Below are 17,986 nucleotides of genomic sequence, written 5' to 3' on the forward strand. Positions count from 1 at the left end.
ACTCTTGGGGAGGGGTTACTGTTAGAAAGTTACTCAAAACAGGCACAAGGAAAATCATGGCAGGTTTTGTTTCTTTAATCACACTCATCATTTGTCCTGATTCACTGCAGTGAAACAGTCCAGCATTTTTTAACACCCTTTTTTCCTCCTGCACCTGTGTTGTTATCCTGATGAGATTTTATTTAGTGGATTGAAACATTGGGAGGCACCAGGCATGCTAGATGAGCTCATTTCCTTTGATTTCCTTTGTGTAGTTTCTGAGATCTTGTCTGACTGAATTGAATCTGTCATCCATGGAAAAGAGCCAGGGGGTGTGTGGGGTGGGCAGGGAAGAAGAGAATGAAAAGTATTAGTTACTGGCCATAATAACAAAAAGTTGTGTTTTTATAATGAGAGAAGGATGGAAACTGCTTCATCATGCAGAACAGCCAGGAGCAACATTTGTGGCACTGATTTGGCAGAAAGTGTGTAGGACTTTTCAGTGGGGGTAGAACAGTCCTCAGGAGCTGGAATGTGCTTTCATTTAAGAGCTTGCTTTTAGAAGACTGGTATTTACAGGCATAGCTTAAGAATCAAAAGGTGCTTGGTTATTTCTTCACACTGGTGCTACACTCTCCTTCTGAAGTTCTTCTTTTAGAAAAGACAGTCACATATACTTGAGGCCCAACCATCTGAAATGGCCTTTAAGAAAAAGCTGGGTTGTTCTATTTTCATCTGTCTAGTGGCACCACTGTAAGTACATGGACTGAGAGACCAACTCTACTGATCACATAGAACAGGGAATAGAGGCCAGTTCCTTGACTCTGAACTGTACTTGTTCTGCAGGATTTGGAGTAGTGCAAGTGTGTTTGAAGCACTGAAATAAATAGATGCAATTCAGATAGCCAGGGAATACACATGTGGAATTACAAGGTTCTCTTTTATATAGTCATTTTTTAGAGCAGTATAGCACATGACTGCAAAAACCCTTTCCTGACAGCCAAATAAATGGGACTGTGGAATCCATAGCCCCTCATGGATATGATGGGACAGCTCCATCTCTGGGGACTTTTAAAAATACAAAGTACAGATGACTTGTAAATGTGCTGAAGAGTTTACGTAGTTTACACTGCCCCAAGAGAAGGACTGGATAATGTGGTGGGGGTCTTTTCCATCTCATGGTGTGTGTATACTGCTCAGTCTTTTCCTACTGTGTAAGAGCTCTCAAAAGAGTAAGATGAGTTGTCCCCCAATTTCTGCAGTGCCTATGAAAATTGCAAATCAGGCCAAGCACTTGGCATGAGGCACAGTGGATGAGAACAGCCTTCTTGAATTTTCCCTGAAATGTTATTCTCTGAATGACAGGGAGAAATTTTGAAGGGAGGATGAAGCAGAAACTTATGATAGGATTGGTGATAAGGATGAAGGGGTAGAAAGTAGGTCTAGAACCTAGGAAAAGGAAGGAAATGATGCACTAGGCAGGATTGAGCAAAACCTCTTCTTTTTTTCCCTCCCTTTTTTTCCCTTTTCCAATTTGGCAATTGTCTTGCCAAATGGTTATGTGAGCCACTTATGAGGCACTTGATTATGTGTGGTTCTCCCTCATGCAGTAGTGGCACATTCACACCAAAAATAGCAATTGCCTTTGAAGGTCAATTACACAGCAATAAGAATTGTGCAAAAAACTCTGTTTTAGTGATGATTCAAGTATTTGGTCACAAAATGCCTTCTTATTAGTGAACATTTATATCAAAACAGTGTTTCAATTGAGAGGAGCATTGTAGAACTTTCAGATTGCAAAGTCAAGCCCATAAAAGTTAGAATATGCCAGAATTAGTATAACTTCTGATAATTTAATTCACTTACATCATACGCTATGATCATCTTTATTTATATGATCATGAACAAATGTTGCAGAATATTTAGTATTCCCATTTTATTCCAGTTAAGTGTACATATAAGTGTAGATATTACAAACTCAAGCACACAATCTGCTTTTGTTACTGAATTATTCGGTTCAGTTGCCTAAAGCCAGGCCCCACTGCTCTAGACACTATCAAAATAAATGAAACTGTTAGCTGTCCAGAAAGCTTAAATTTATTTTTCCTTGTGGGACCCTTCCCTGGTCCCTTGCGAAGAGGAAGTAGAGCAGAAAGTGACATTAAATCACCTTTTATGGTATCTGTTCTGAAATTACTCTTCGGTCACTCCAGGCTGTAGCATGTCTGAGCAGCCTCAGTGAGCTCTGCCCTAGCCTATTCTGGCTGGCTGTTGCCTACACAAAGCTGCTTCAGAAGCTGAGGTCAGTGGGTGCATGGCACAACACCAATACCAGCCCTCCCTTTATGCATATAGTTATGAACTGTCCATAAGACCTGGGGCAATTCTTTGGAATCAAACACTGGCCGGGGTTTTGGTAAGGACACTTGCTAACTCTGAGGAATTGCTCTGAATTTTGCATTACCAAAAATAGGACTGTGGTTTCTGGGCATGTGTATTGGCATCTCTGTGCATTCAGCTGCACTGTGCATTGGTCACCTGTATCACTACAGGTTTTTCAGCACTCAGTTGAATTTGAGACATTCTGGGTCTAAATTTCTAAATGTCTCCCCTTAAGAAGAAACTGCATATGTGTCTCTTTTGTAGGGCTCTTTCTGCAGGATATGAGACATAACAGGTTTGGTTTTCAGCACACCGATATTTTGCACTTTCTTACCAAGAGCCGTTGTGTAGTCTGTGGCAACTAATGCATCTTAAGATACATAATTCTCTAGAAATTTTTTTCTAAAATGAGAGATTCCCCTCTTAAACTTCTCCTTATCTTGAAGAGGATTTTATTTTAGCTTATATGATATCTCTTGCCTGCTGCCTTTTCCTTGTACTCAGAGAATGCAGGATGGAGGGAAAGAAGTTCTTCCCAGTCTGGTTACAGCACATCACTTCACAAGAAGCATGGAATGTCACTCATTTAGGTCTTCATGTAACACTGAGGAACTCTTTGGTGTTAAAGGTGTAGTAATACCCTAACTCAACTCTCAACTATCCCAGGGAGTTAGGGACCCAAAATATGGCACTGAAAATTCACTGAAGATTGATCCTTTACAAAGCATGAAATCAGTGTTAACTTTGGGAATTTAGAAGAGCTTTCCCTTTGAAGAAGGGGCACATCAGCAATAGAACTGGGAAGTAGAAACCTGAGCAGATTGCTTATGTGTCATTCTTCTTACATGTGTATTATGTCATCCATAGTAGAGATTACTGTAGTTTTTCTTGTCTGGCACCTTAATATGTGAGTGTATGGCCAAATCTGCTATCCCTCCAAACTGATAGAAATTGTTTGCACGTGTGAAGAGACGAACTGTGCCAAAATGAAACCTTGCATAGGCTGGTATCTCATTCAGGAGAGTGTGTACCCACAGTTCTGCTCCACACACACATCTTATGATTGCAGTCTTGCAGATCTGGGTGTGTGTGAAACTTTGTTGTGAGTCAGTGACAGGGTGCACTTCAGACACCAGATGGGGCCTTGGACATGTGGAGTTGCCAGGAGAGCCCGGTGGTCGGAGGAGAGGGTGGGGTGCCCCTTGCTTCCTCTAGGATCGCTGAGCCACCTTTCTATCATGCCTCTTCATTCAAATATCTGAAAATCAAATCAAAACAGGAGGGGAGAGAGAGAGAAGAAGAAACAAAAATCAGACCTGCCTTTTTGAGATGTTAATGGCTGTAGAAAAGAACTCTCTCTGATGGAAATGCAATAGTAACTAAACCTAGTTGTTTTAAAAGACATGGCTAGTCATTTTTCCAATTTTTTCTTTTAAAAAATGTTAGAAAATCTCTCTTGGTACTCTTTCATCCTAGCTCTCAGTCTATGTTAGTGATGAAACAATCCACTCTCTGTAGACAATGAGAAAGTTTTGAGTCACAGCTTTTTTAGTGCAACTTGAGGAAGCCTAAGTGAAGTAAAAAGAATTGTCTCAAACATAATTCATTCTATTCTTTTTCATTTAGAAGCACAACACCTTTTCCTTACAGTTTCATTTTTAAAGGTGACCTAAATATTTAACAGTGTTCTTTAAAGTCACTCAGTTGGGGTTTCTTACATACTATTACTGGCAAGAGACAGCCTAATCAGCATTCTGGGAGTGGAGTTGGGCTTACATCCAAAAATCAGGAGGGTTAAGAAAGTGGGTAGCTCATCACTTCAGGCAAATAAAAAATCAGGGTAAAGAGGGAATCTTAAAGAAGAAAGGCTATGGGGTAGCAGTAGTTAAGAGAAGCTATAGTAATAAGTGTTTGCTGTACCATTTTGCCTTGGGAGGACAGAAGAATGTTTGGGAGGAGAGATGTCAGTGTTTCTGACATCTGGCATGGTTTTCCTGTTTCACAGTCTAAAAAGGGCTTGACCTTTTGGAATCACCTTAAAAATAGTTGGTGCTGTAAACCTTGAATTCAACTAAGATATAGATACCAAATGTCAAAGTTCACTTTTTGCCTTCTCTCTTGCATTCTCTCACCCAAACCCTTTCCCCTCAATTTTGTAGGGTGATATCCATGAGGACTTTTGCAGTGTTTGCAGAAAAAGCGGGCAGTTGCTGATGTGTGACACATGTTCACGTGTTTATCACCTGGATTGCCTGGACCCGCCTCTGAAAACCATTCCTAAGGGCATGTGGATCTGTCCCAAATGTCAAGACCAGGTATTGTTGACAGACAGGGAGTTGTGTGCAATGCATATGAAGATTTTTTGATGTTGAAGAAAATAACCAGATTGCTTGGGTTACTTAGACCAAGACAGCCTGACACTGAACAAATCTATTCCATGTGCAATAAGGCTTGTGTGAATTTTATTGAATTATTACCTCTGTTGGAATGTGTGCTAATACAAAACTGTCAGGTCTTGCTTCTTAATTCATGGTCTTTATTTGTTACCCTTATCTTTTTACTCTTTTTCTGGATCAAAGTATGCATACTTTTTGAAAGATTATCTACCACCCATAGAAATTCTGCTGATCATTTTAAGCTCATTGTTTCTTCAGAAGTTATTAGCATATTCTTCTGGACAAATAAATAAAGCATTTGCACGAGCCCACCTCAATAGATGGAGCAAATATAAGCCCCTGCTAGCTTATATAAATCAAACATTGGAAGGTCTGATCGCTGTCCTCAGTGATCTCTTCAATAATATCATCCAGCATCAGTATAATGAGTGTAGGTGAACAGTTTCCTTCTAGATCATTCTCTGAAAATGTACAGTTGAAGTGAGCAGGTTATATTTTAATATTTTGTTTATAATTGCATTGAGATTGCATACAAGATGAAGAAGTAAACTGTTGTATTCCTAACCCTTCCTTGGAGCTCTAGGAGTTGCAAAGGGTTGTTGATAATAGGCAGTCTGGAGCTGTGTCCTGTGTAACACAGCTCATTGCTTGGTTAGCCACATGGCCTTTGGTGCACCAGTGGTAGCATGAGAAAACAGCCTGACCTATGATGTGCTGCTCAAAACAATGAAAATGCGAAACTCAAGTGACTTGGTCAGTAGTTGCCAGAGAGGAGAGAGTATTTGACTTGGGTACTCCTGCTCTTGCCTACTCCCACCTTATCCCTCCTCCTCATGTTTCTGTGATAGCTTCCAACAAAATTAAGGAGGAAATCTGAGTAATTTCACTGTAAACTGACCAAGTCCTCTGTCTTCTGAGACACCACTCTGATCCTGTACTAAAAATATCTGTCTTTCCTCCTAAAGTTTGTTGGGAAGCAAAATGTAGGAAGGGTCTGAAAGACATAAATGGTGCTTACACTTATAAAAAGAGTTTGACAAGTCTATTAAGATGATTCTGATAAGAAGGAGTGATGGGACAATTTCATGTTTTATTAGCCAGAAGTGTGATGTTTGAATGTAGGGTGCAGAGACTCGGCTGCAGCATGAAAACTTCTTTCCCAGAACAACTAAGATCAGCAATTTGACTGAACCATGAAGTAATGTTTATGTCTCCTGGCAAGTTTTGAGTTCAGATATGCTATCCTTTCATTCCTCTTTTAAGTTGTTCAGTATCATTAGCAGACTTTATTTGTGGCTATGGAGGGAATTTAGGAAAATGCTGACATTTGTAAGAAATAGGCTTGCTTTATGGGAGCCACAATACAGTTGTGAATAATTCCCTCTGTTAAATCTCAGATCAGGTCTGTGAAGCTTCTTCTTAACAGGGCTGAGGCTAATGATAGCCATGAAAGAAAATCCTAAATCTTTCCCTCTTCTCTCTCTCCTTTTTGCTTTCTCTGAGGTAGGTTTTTTACGAGCTAAATCTCTATGAAAATTTTCTTTCAGATGCTAAAGAAGGAGGAAGCAATCCCATGGCCAGGAACTTTAGCAATTGTTCATTCATATATTGCATATAAAGCAGGTAAGAAAATGATGAAGACTTTTCTTTCACTTTTAATAATGGAAGATGTTATTTTTGGAGTGGGATAGAATGGTACTTCCTTTACAAAAGGAAATTTTGTCATACAAAAGGAAATAACCTTAATCACTAGTGAAGTGAAAATAGCAGGCTAAATATTTCTTAAGCCTGTCATGCTCGTGTATGTAGGTAAAATTTTGGGAGTGATTCAGTGCAGAAGTTGTTAAGCATTGGTTTAAACACAATTCCCCTCTTTACATAAAGCAGTTTAGACCCTTTATCCACTGTTGTAAGAGAAATATTTAAAATATTCTGTTTAATATTCTGTTTTGCAGCAAAAGAAGAGGAAAAACAGAAACTACTTAAATGGAGTTCAGATTTAAAACAGGAAAGAGAACAACTAGAGCAGAAGGTCAAACAGCTCAGCAATTCTATAACAGTGAGTATTGTCCTCCTAAATAAACCTTGACCTGTGTTCTGGTGCCACAATGCAGGGAGAAAACTATTGTAGAGCAACTTCATCTACTAGACCTGTCATCCACTGGATTTATTTAGAATTGAGTGAGTACTTTCCTTTGCTTTTTAGGACTTTGGGGAGCAGGAATGAAATAAAGGCAACGTATGCTTACATTGAGTCTCTCACACATGATCCTTGCTGAACATGTGGTAGATGTATAGTGACATATAACATCAGCAGGTGACAAAAATGGCCCAGAGTGGTTTTGTCTGTGGGCAGTAGATGGAGTCCAGCTCTAGTGGCTCGCTTTAACAAGAATGGTTTGGCCTCTGTGTATAGTGACAGTTTCAGCCTTGGTGCACTCTCCAGACCTTTCTGATGCAAAAGTGACCATTTCCTTGTGGCTGACTCTCAGGACCTTGCTGTGTTGCCTTGGCAGTCAGCAGCTGGACACTGCACGTGCCCCTGCATGATATTAACTAGACATTGTCATACTTCAAACCAGAAATTTTGGCTTCCACCTTCGTTTATTGCAGTAATTGGAACATACATATTGAATTGGTCACTCTTCTCACCTTAATGTGCAGATTAGTCTCTTGAGATGCCCGTGTAAAGTTTGAGCCCCTTCTTGGTGCAGCCCTAGTCAGTATCACATAATGAAAATATAATCTCCTGTGTGGCAACATCTGTAAGGTTGGATTCATAATTACAGACTTTTTAGATACAGATGCACTTTCCAGGCTGCACTTTTCCTGTCTTTGCCTATTAGAGCAAAAGTGTCCCATTTTTACAGACCCCTCAGTGCTGTCAATACAAATAAAATGATTGTGAAGGGCTGGCTAACAGTGCTGGGGACTGTCACCTTCTGATTAGCAGTAGCTGAGTGTAACCTGAGCAGTACTAGACAACTATCACCATTTCTCAGTGGTGTACCCAGGCAGATGCAAAGCCTTAACATGAGGGATTGGCAGTGGGCAAGGAGAATGTTCATATTGGACCTGTCCAAAACACGCATATTAGGTCTAGATGCTTTAGGGTTATTATGATGCCATGAGCTACATGTGAAAACATTAAAGGTAAAACCAACAGTATCTGGAGATCAGTATGGAAAAAAGATTTTAAAAATCTAGGAAGCTTGCCATCTTCATCTAAAAACCTGAGTGTAACAGACATAGCTACTGTTTCCTCATTTTTGTGAGTGTCAAATATACATATAAGCAGTTTTTCACTCTTGAAACATCATCTGTGGGCTTTTTTTAAAGTTACCTTGCCCTGGCACTTAGCTGATGAGCTAGCTATGTTACTACCACTTCTAAGAGAATGAAGTGGCCACAAAATAAGATTTTCAAGTGAAGAGGAGTGTGGTTTCCTTTTCAAGTGCCCTTTTACTTATTGAGAGAAGGAAGTGATGTTCCTGCTAAAATGTGAAAGCAAAGGCTGTATACCATTAATGGTTTGCACGCACACTGTCAGCAGTCAGCTGCAGTGGGATGCCTGAGCTTGCAGATCTGAGTTAAAGAAATTTCAGTAATGCAATACTAATAGAAAGAATTGTAAGAACATACACTTGGAAGTTTTCTTCAAAAGAAACACAAAAGGATGGAGCTGTCTGTGTTCATTTGCACACCTTGGAATGAAAGGGAGCCATACCAGGTGACAGCTATTTTATTTCCTCAGCCTGCAAATATGAATTCTCCTCTGAAGACAGCCTAGAGACTCTTTTCTTCTAGGCTGGAAAAGTGAAGTTGCAGCTGCAGTCTTTTCTGGGTACTTACATTTAGATCTGTGAACATCATATTCCTTCGCTTGCCTTCTTTCATTCATAAGCTCGAACTTATTACTGGTTTTGTGCTTTGCTGTAGAAATGCATGGAAATGAAGAATACCATCCTTGCAAAACAGAAGGAGATGCACAGCTCCTTGGAGAAGGTAAAACAGCTGATCCGCCTCATCCAAGGCATCGACCTTTCAAAACCCATAAACTCTGAGGTCAATTCAGTAGCCATCTCCAACGGCATGGACTCCACTAACAATACTAATGCTGCCACCTCCACCTTAGCCCCCTCCCCTTCCCAGAGCTGCATGGTGAACTGTAACAAGGGCGATGAGACTAAATAACACAGCCAAGTTAAGAAGGAGCCAAGGGAGGTGGCGGCGAGGAGAAAGAGCAAAATAAAGAAACTCTAGAAAAGCAAAACTGGATTTCTTCTGGAAAGTGCAGAATTCTTTAGTTCTTTGGTTCCAGAGAGAGCGTGAAGATGCTTGTGCCAGGCGGCACCGGAGTTTGCCAATCGATCCTTCTTATTCTGTGTGTACATGCGAAGTTTGGATCATGTTACATGAATAGTGCCAGCTGGGGGTTCTTTGCCAGCACCATGCCAAGTGAAATAATATATTTACTCTCTCTATATTTTACACCAGTGTGTGCCTGCAGCAGCCTCCACAGCCACTATAGGTTTGTTTTATTTTTGTTTGGGGTGAGGAGCAGGGATAAGGGAGGAGAGCAGGTTTCAAGTTCCTATTTGCAGAACAGTTTGTTTAGCTAGGGGAAAACAAAAACAAGTCCAAAGAGCCTATGGGCTTTTCCTGTTTCTAAACTCTCAGTACTATTAAACCAAAAAACCAGAAATATAAATTATCAAATCCCAGTGCCCAGAAGGGACAAGTCTATCAAATAAGCAGTATTTACTATTGTTTAGACAGGAGATGTACAAAATGAAAGGAGATGGACTTTTCACTGAGTAACCAGCACATAAAGTCATAGGATATGCTGAGTCAGGATCACCAAGTCCAACTCCTGGCCCTACAGGACACCCCAAGAATCACACCATGTGCCTGAGAGTCTGTGGGTCCTCACACTCATCCAGAAAGTCTGTTTTGGGAATGGGAAAAGAGAGGGCCAGGGTCAGCTTGGAGCATTGGATGGAGGTGTCCAAGAGAAAATGTGCATCAATTACTTGAAAATGAGATTCCATCCCTTTTCTGTATTTATAAACGACACAGGTATCCTGAACAAAGTAGCACATAACCCAGATGTGTGAACTCAACAGAGAAATGTCCTTTTCTTTCACTTCCTTTCTCTTCTTTTGGTAACAAGAACTAAATAAGGAATAGAAAAGCTGTTTTTCAGGCTGACAGTCTAATTAAAGAGGTAGATGGGACCTTGCATGGTATAGATTAGAAGTAATAGTGTCAGTGAGATACAGTGAGTCTTTGTGAGTCCTTGTGTCATCGTTTTGGGCACTGTTTTTTTATGCAAGGGCAAAATCTTTGTATCTGGGGGAAAAAAAAAACAACTTTTTTAAATTAAAAAGGAAAATAAAAGATATTGAGGTCTTCCTAGTGTTACTTAAAATAAGATCAAGGTAAGAAACATTGTAAAAAAATTACAAAAGTGCTATTTGTTTCCTAAACAAGTGATTTCTATTAAAAAGGTGTCAGAACTGGAGAAAATGCTGTGTACTTAGAATTTTTTAACACAGACGTTGCTTATTTATGATGACATTCTGCTGTGTTTGTGTTCTAAAATCTAATGGGACAGTTTCCATAGGTTCTACCATACATCTACTGGCTAAAGTCTAAAGAGAAACAAATCCTACAGTTCTGGATCTCATCCCTCTGGAGGATCTCCCAGGCTTGTCTCTGCTGTTACCATCTCTCTCCCATTCTTCCATGTGTTTGTAACCCAGAGAAAAGCAATTGGCAGTGTGCTTGTGTGAGGCTTTCATAGTTCTGTGATACAGACTGACTGGAGCTCGAGAATGAGAGACAGTGAGTTGCACTGAAATCACCCTCTGTTATCTCCTCTTGTTCAAGAAGTTCATCTCTAATGTATAATCTTTTCACTCTGGACAGCAGAGCTTGCCTTGTGCTTCCTGATTGTGGGGTGGCTCAGTTTAGGTGCTGATTCTGTGTCCCAGAGCTGTCTGGTTTCACTGCTGCATTTACATGTTTGGGCAAAGGCCACTGGAAGTACCAGGAAAACTCCCTTTACTTCCTTACTTCCCGTGGGAGCAGAGTGGGCCACTGCCAGCACAACAGGGTGAGGCAGTGTCCCCAGTGTGGTGGCCTTGAGAGCATGTGTTGGGTGGTGAGGCAGACCTGCTCAGCTGTTCATAGTGGAAGATAGAAAAGCTTTGCATTTCAAGGATGCATTTCTGAGCAAGTGAATACTCCAGACACCACATAGCCTGAGAGAGTTTCTTTGCTGCCCCAGCCAAGTGAGCTTCTGTGGGGTTCTTGGAGCTGCTTTAGGTTGCCCTTCCGCCCTTTAAGGACTTCTGTTCCTTCTGTAGGAGTGTGCACTATTTTCAGCTCTGGACTCAGAACTGATATCCTGAGTTCTTACATTTGTCTAAGTTGGGAAAGGACTCTTACACACACTTCTGAGCTGAACCAGTGATAACCCTGACTCTGTCTTTTGGTGTGTGAGTTCTGTTCAGGAACTAGCAGAGCTGGGAGGATAAGTTAGCAGAAGTGGCAGGGACACAGCTGGGCAGACACTGTCAAAATGGATCATACTAAAAATGTCCTTCCATCAATCCAGTTACCAATGGGGTATTACCATTGGGCAGCACTAGGCCAGCAACCCACAGCACTTAGACAAAGGACTGTCTGTTTCAAGGGTTGAAGAGAAAAAACAAACTGAACATGAGCCTTCTATAGAATATGAGCCATCAGCTAACAGCCAGAGATATTCAAGAGAAGCTGCCTTTTGGAACATGTTGGTCTTCAGCTGAACATTTGGGTGATTCTTAACAGCATCTTCTGAAGCATTGAGCATTCCTGCTAAGAGATGGTCTCCAGGGATAGGTGTGCTGTGTCTTTGTGGTTCTCATGCTCTTACTTCTGGGTTAACCTGAGCTCTCTTGGAAGCAGTGCACTATTTGGAGGTAGGAGGCTGTGCCTGGAGACTCAATAGTCCTTCTGTTTTCTTTGCTGATTCAGGAGAGGATGGGAATGAAATTCACTAGTAGCCATATTTAAATTTGCACAAAGTTAATCAGCCAGGAGAAGTTAAAACAGCTATTACTGCTTTCCTGAGGCATCTGCTTGTCTCCAGAACCCAAGTAGATAGGTACAGATTTTATATCCCTTTTGTTACAGCATTTGTGTTCCAGACTGTAAAAGGATGCCTTTAGTTAATCATTACTTGGCAGAAAAATTATCTTAGACTTTTTGATGCTGCTTAGGTAGGTTTCTTTCTCTGTCACTGATCCTGTTGGGATGCTTTTCTCCTGGCTCTGCAACAGTATTAGCCAATAGGCAAGGAGCATTCCTAAGGCTGCCCTGACACTGACAATGATGCTGCTGTGTAGACACAGTGAATTTGGGTTATCTCTACCCAATTACCAACAATGGGGTGGAAGGGCAATTGGTGTTTGCTAAATACAGAAGAAAATGGGGTTTCATTCTAGCTGCTGTAAGAGCTTCCAATCAAGGGAGAAATTTAAACTGTGACAGCTAAACGATCAAACTTTTCTTTTGGGTTCATATTGGGTTTTTTTTCTCATGTAATATTTGAGATAGAATGAGTTTGTACTGAAACTTCTGCTCTTTGGGAAGCTGTCACATTGTCTGTGGTTTTGTTTTTCCAAACCACCATCAAGATATTAACTAATTCTTATGTCATTGCTTGTCATTGGTGGGAAACAAGTGGCTTTTAAATCTCTGTTATAAGGGAAGAAATGAGACCACAAAGGAATATCATATCAAAGATGGTCCTGGCTCTCAGCCCAGTGCTAAGGGCTTTAAGAAGTCACCCTGCTCCTTTGCTCAGAAATAGAGCAAGCCTTGCAGAAGTTTCTTTTCCCCTTCTCCGGCTGTTCTTTAAACTGCAGGAAAAGTGTGTTGTGGTCAGAGTGGGAAAGTGAGCCTGGGACCTGGCTAGAAGAATTGGTATCATCAGTGGTGTTTTCATTGTCTTTGTTCAGAGCCAGCAGTGGGTTTGGTGCTGTGCAAAACATGGAGGAAGCAATACTTCTAGGGATGATTGGAAGGTAGGGTGAGTAGCATGGCTGATTCTTCCAAGACATCATTATCCAGGAGTTACCATGTTGGTAGGATGAACTAATGTTTTGCATGAGCAAAACAGGGCTTTGTTCTATGTTGCAAGCAGGTTTCTGTCAGTGGGGATATGAATTAAAAACCTGGAAATTAAAGAGGTGATAATTTTATGGATGGATCTATTGGTTTTATTGTTGGCAGAAAAAATAATATTGCATTTTATCTTTGCTAGACTTAAGCAAGCAAATCTGTATTCCAAATGTCTAGAAATGTGAAACCTAATTCTGACCTCCTTGGCTTCAAATCATCTTCCCTGTACTGTTGCAGAGACAGCCCTGAAAAGCAGCATGGTCAGCATTCAGGAGAACCTGGAGTGAAACCTCCTTCTTAGCCCCATCAAGCTGTGGCAGCCCACAGTACAGGAAATAAACTCTGACATTTCTCTCTCATGTGGATACAGTAGAAAACATCTGTGAATTTGCAGTGCACATGTTTCTCTCTTTTCTTTTCCTCAGCTGGGTTGCACCCCCACCCTCTTTGATTCTGAAGCACTGATGATGAATACATGTTTTTAATGAAATGGGGTTTTAAAATAACATATTAAGATGTTAGACCAAAATTCACTCTTTTACTGAGGGCCTCTCTCAGTGAGCTGCTCAGACAGCCACCAAAATTCCAGTATTGCACTTCCTTGTGGACACGCCCCTTTGGGCAGGGCTCCTTGTGTCTTTTTAGAATCGTTTTGACCCTTCTTCACCTCCTGTTGTCCTCCCTTGGAATTCTGGAGATCCAAGACAAGTTAAACTCTGCTGGATTACTGCAAAGAGTTTTCTGATGAGTATGTAGGAGTCAGGAACCTGGAGAAAGAGGAAGATGTTTTGTTGTGCAGCTGATTCATTTGGCGCTTAGGCTTGCCTGGCCAACAAACTACCTCAGCAAAGTCCATTCCCAAGCACTATGGATTCTGTAGTTTCTGGCATTCAGAAGGCAAAAGGTCCAAAGAACCCTCCAGCAGCCAGCTAGGTACTGGTGTCTGAGGATGTGTGAGCAAACCTTGCCGTGACATGCTGCTGGATCCTTGTTTTCAGTGGTCAGACATGGACCAGAGAATGGCCCAAAAATCAGATGGGATCAGGAAAAGGGACAGCTGCAGATGTCTTGTCTCCAGGTTATTGCTCTCTTGCTCAGAGAGCAAGTTATTGCTCTCTTCTCTAAGCCTCAGTCCTGTTTGTAACTCCTACAGAATGGAATGTAATGCTTGAAAAGTACTATGAGTCTCTCTGTCTTTTACCCTTAGTTCCCATTCCCCTCCTGTTTCTCTCTTACCTGGGACAAGAACTTTCTGCATCACTGTGTCTTGTATAGGCTGAGCACATAGTTGATCAACTTGCCAATAAAGAAAATTATTTATACCATGCACTGGTAAGCTTGGTAATTAAAGACCCATGAAAAGATAAATGCCTCTCCCAGAGGCTAATTTAATTGTGGACTTGTATCAGAAAACCAAGAGCTTACCTGTGTGAGAGTCTGTCTGTATCCTTGTCAGTATTACTGAAATATCTGAGTAGTGGACAGAACAGAGGCTTGCCAAGAGCATGGCTGCTGTGGAAATCACTGTGCTGTGCAAGCCCTTGGAGCGTATCTCATGTGAACAGCCAGGCCAGGGCTTCCCATCTCCCTGGGGCCAGAGGTGGATGCTGCAAGGGACAGATTAAAGGACAGAAGCTTCTTTTGAGAAGTGGTACAGGGCTGGAGATGGAAAGGAAGAGAGAAAAAGCAGGAGCAGCAAAGGAAACAAAGATTACTTGGAGTAAATCAGAACAGAGAGAAAAAATATGGAGGTTTCTCCATACTAGGTGAGAAAGTGAGGGTAGGAAAAATCCAGGAGTGAGACAGGTCTCCCTTCTGAGTAGATAGGTATTCCTGTAGTTACAGGGTTTGAAAGTTCAGTGGAAAGAGTAGAACAAAACTCTTTTATCCTACCTCAATTTCTGACATGGGATGGTCTGTATTCCAAAAGGAGCAGGTGTGGTGGGAGAAAAGAGCTGCTTAGGTGCAGATTGGAAAGGAAATAGGCACATCCCTAGCTCTGCTTCTGCTGCTGAGTGATCCCATCCTGATGAGAACCTTATTTGACTTCTAAGCTACAACATGGGGATAAAGCAGATGAAGCAGACCTTGAGGCAGCTAGAGCCTACTCTAATCTGGACTGTATTAATTAAACATTTTCTTGGCTATAAGCATTTCCAAGACTAGCTAAAGGTTCAGCTCTGCGGTTGTGGTTGTACCTTCCTAGTTCAAGTGTTACAATGAGCCTAGCTGAAACTAGAATCAGCTCCCAGAGGTCTTGGGTTCTGTGTGAATGAAGGAGATGATATGGAGTAGGATGTGTGATTCAGGTACTTCTCAGCCACCTCCTGGAGTATCTGTGGAAGATCCCTGCTCTCTGGGCTGTCATATGTGGCAGTTCTGTGCCAAAATCCCTCTGTGTGAGCAATGCCTCCCTGTTTTCTCAGGATTTGGTTTCTTTAGGGACACATGGAAAGGGACATTTCCCCAGTGCATCTAAACAAGGGACATGTGTTAAGTTCAATGTAACCTGTGAGGAGCTGAGGTCCTGCGCCTCAGCTACACTCAGCAGCCAGAGCATGGGGCGCCCTCCTGGGAAAGCAGCTGTCCCAGCTCTCCTGTGCAACCAGGGGCAAGCTCTGTGCCTGTTCTTCTCTCTCTAGTATCCTAGCAGGTGTCAAAGGCTTCAGATGGAGAAACTCAGCCTAGTCCTTAGTTCTAGAAAGGAAGAAGCGCTCAAGGACTTGCTCACTATCAGTAGTGCCTGGGGAACTCAAAAGCCTTGAGAGCATGGCTCTGTCGCGGGTGGAGAGCTGGCACAGAAAGGCAGCAGCAGCAGTGAGCAGTATCAATCAGCTCAGCACTAGCTTTTGCATCTTTTTTCTTTTTCCTAAATTTACACTGGCAAAAATAAACCTCAACCAATCCCTGCCCTTTTGTCACCAGCCTTCTTACATCTGTTCTGTTGGAAAACAAATGAAGTATTGTTGCCTTTGTAGTTTGAGAACACTTTTCTCAGTGAGCAATCAGAACTTAGTGAGCCTTGGGGCTATAGCTCAGGTGGGGAAGGGAGGCAGTGTCACAGGGCAGTTCCTGGGGCTGTGTTCTGTGACCACCCTTGATTTTGGATCCCCAGCACTGAGGTTTGATACTGCAGCAGCACTGGGTACATGGGTACATGCTGTGCACGTGTAAGGGCAGGGGTTCCCCTGGCTCGTTATCCAAGTTTGTTATTGGTGTCTCAGGTGGGGCCAGAATTGCTGGGTAGGAAAAGAGATTGCTTTGTGCCTCATGTTCCCCTCTGTAAGGCAGGTACTGGCAGTTCTGACTCTGGAAGAGCAGATTTCCATGGCTGCAGGCACTGGGGTAGGCACTGTTGAAAGAAGCCCCGTGCTGGGTGTGGTGGGAGGCTGCACGTTTCTGCTTGTTCTGGGCTAATGTGTAATTTCTAATCATAGTCTCTTATGTTTCTTCACTTAAATTATCACTGACATCAAAACAGTGATTGACTCTAGAGCCAGGCAGTGTCTTACCTATCTGCTCTCCCTTCCAGAAGGTGTGTTGTCTCTGAGTTGCTCCTGATGTCTCACGTGACAGGCAGCCAAGACCCTCCTTAAGGAAGGTTTTTGCTTCTGCAAAAGCTTCCTGGCAGCCCCTGCAGAGCCAGCAGCAGTCATATCCCTCAAGCTGCTTCACTCCAGCTGCAGGGTCCCACCAGGTGCCATCTTACATGGTCAGAGATGTCTTGGCTTCCTCTCACAGCCCCACAGAAGCAAAGCATGTGTTCCAAACTCCATTGAGCAAAGATTAAACAAGATAACAGCACATAGCAGGGGAGCCTGCTAGTGCCGGCCTGTCCAGGCTCCTGTGGAGGAAGGAAACAACTTTGCTGTGTCAACAGCAGTGGACACAGGTGGTGGTGAGCTGCTGCCACCTGCAAGGTCTGGTGCAGCACGGGGGTGGCTGCCTATACCCAGTTTTCTCTAGGGAGCTGACTGGCTCTACTCTGCAAACACCCCCCATGTCTGCAGCTGAGGGCAGGAGGGTTGTGAACAACCCTCTGCTTGTTCAGGAGAAAATACTCAGGCTTCAATCATGGCTTCATGTTCCTGCAATCACTGCAGCACCATCTCTGTAGATTTATTGATGCCACCACCCCACCTGTGTGCCATGCTTCATCCCATTCCCCCGTGCCCACCTGGTGTTTCACCAAGACTGAGCTGTAAAGTGGGAGTCCTGGCATGGGCCTGGAGCAGGAGCTCCCCCTGAAGGGCTCTGTGTCTGAGCCTGCTCCTTCCCCCAGTCTGTCTGATTTCTCCAGGGGATTTTGGTGACCAGCCCCCAGTTCTGGCAGTGCTGTCCCTGTAGCCACGGGCCTGGTGCTGCACGGGATGACGGCAGCTTCTCTCCCAGCTGGGTTTCTAATGGCAAAACCACGGGCTCTGTCCTCCATGAGCCAGTGGCACCTGTGCTGTACCATTCCCCACCAATCTCCCTTCCTTGCAGGCCCGGGTGTAAAATGCCCTTTCTGACTGGTACTGCTCTGTTGTCACAGAATCACACCATGAGAACACCCACTTGTGAACTGGTTTGGGTTTTTTAAATATCTCTATTTTTTTTAGCCTGATGCTCATAGTGATCTGCAGTATCTGCTGCCTTCAAGTTCCTTGTGGTTTCAGTTTTGGTACAAATGTGTTTAGATTTTAGCAAATTAAAGTTGGGGGGAGGGGGTACAGAGCATCTGATCAATTTGTATTTATTTATTTTAACATTTTACTAAATAAAACACAGTAAAATATCTTGTCTCCTTAGCTGTATGTACCAGGAGGGGACAGTGGGTCCCACAGGCACAGGGGTTGTAGCAGTGCCCATAGCAAGTCCCCAGCCCCAGGAGGGCTGTCTGAGCATGGCTCTGTGCAAGGACTGTGTAACACCCTGGCTCATTTTCTTGGCAGGGAGAAGGGCACTACGTTAGGAGAAATGAATTTTAGCTCCAAAAGGGGCTGTGCTCAGTTCAGACAATCTCTCTGGCTCTGACTCTGTGGGTGCCTCCCAGCTGATGCTGCCCGGCAGAGGGC

The 17,986-nt window shown here is 42.8% G+C and overlaps 1 protein-coding gene across 10 annotated transcripts in view; it reads left to right on the forward strand.

Moving 5' to 3' along the window:
• PHF21A (PHD finger protein 21A) overlaps positions 1 to 10,728 on the forward strand; it is a 125,348-nt gene extending 114,620 nt beyond the window's left edge. For all 10 annotated transcript variants that reach the window (XM_054275233.1, XM_054275228.1, XM_054275230.1 and 7 more), the window contains 4 exons: positions 4,521 to 4,676; positions 6,305 to 6,380; positions 6,713 to 6,816; positions 8,697 to 10,728. In XM_054275233.1, coding sequence (XP_054131208.1) covers positions 4,521 to 4,676; positions 6,305 to 6,380; positions 6,713 to 6,816; positions 8,697 to 8,951 — 591 coding nt within the window. In that variant the 3' untranslated portion in view covers positions 8,952 to 10,728. The remainder of the gene's footprint in view (positions 1 to 4,520; positions 4,677 to 6,304; positions 6,381 to 6,712; positions 6,817 to 8,696) is intronic.
• Positions 10,729 to 17,986: the final 7,258 nt, after the last annotated feature.

The sequence above is a fragment of the Melozone crissalis genome, unplaced genomic scaffold (assembly GCF_028551555.1).
Source record: "Melozone crissalis strain CALT ecotype California unplaced genomic scaffold, PUWL_Pcris_2 ptg000018l_1, whole genome shotgun sequence".
In the NCBI taxonomy this organism is placed as follows: Eukaryota; Metazoa; Chordata; class Aves; order Passeriformes; family Passerellidae; genus Melozone; species Melozone crissalis.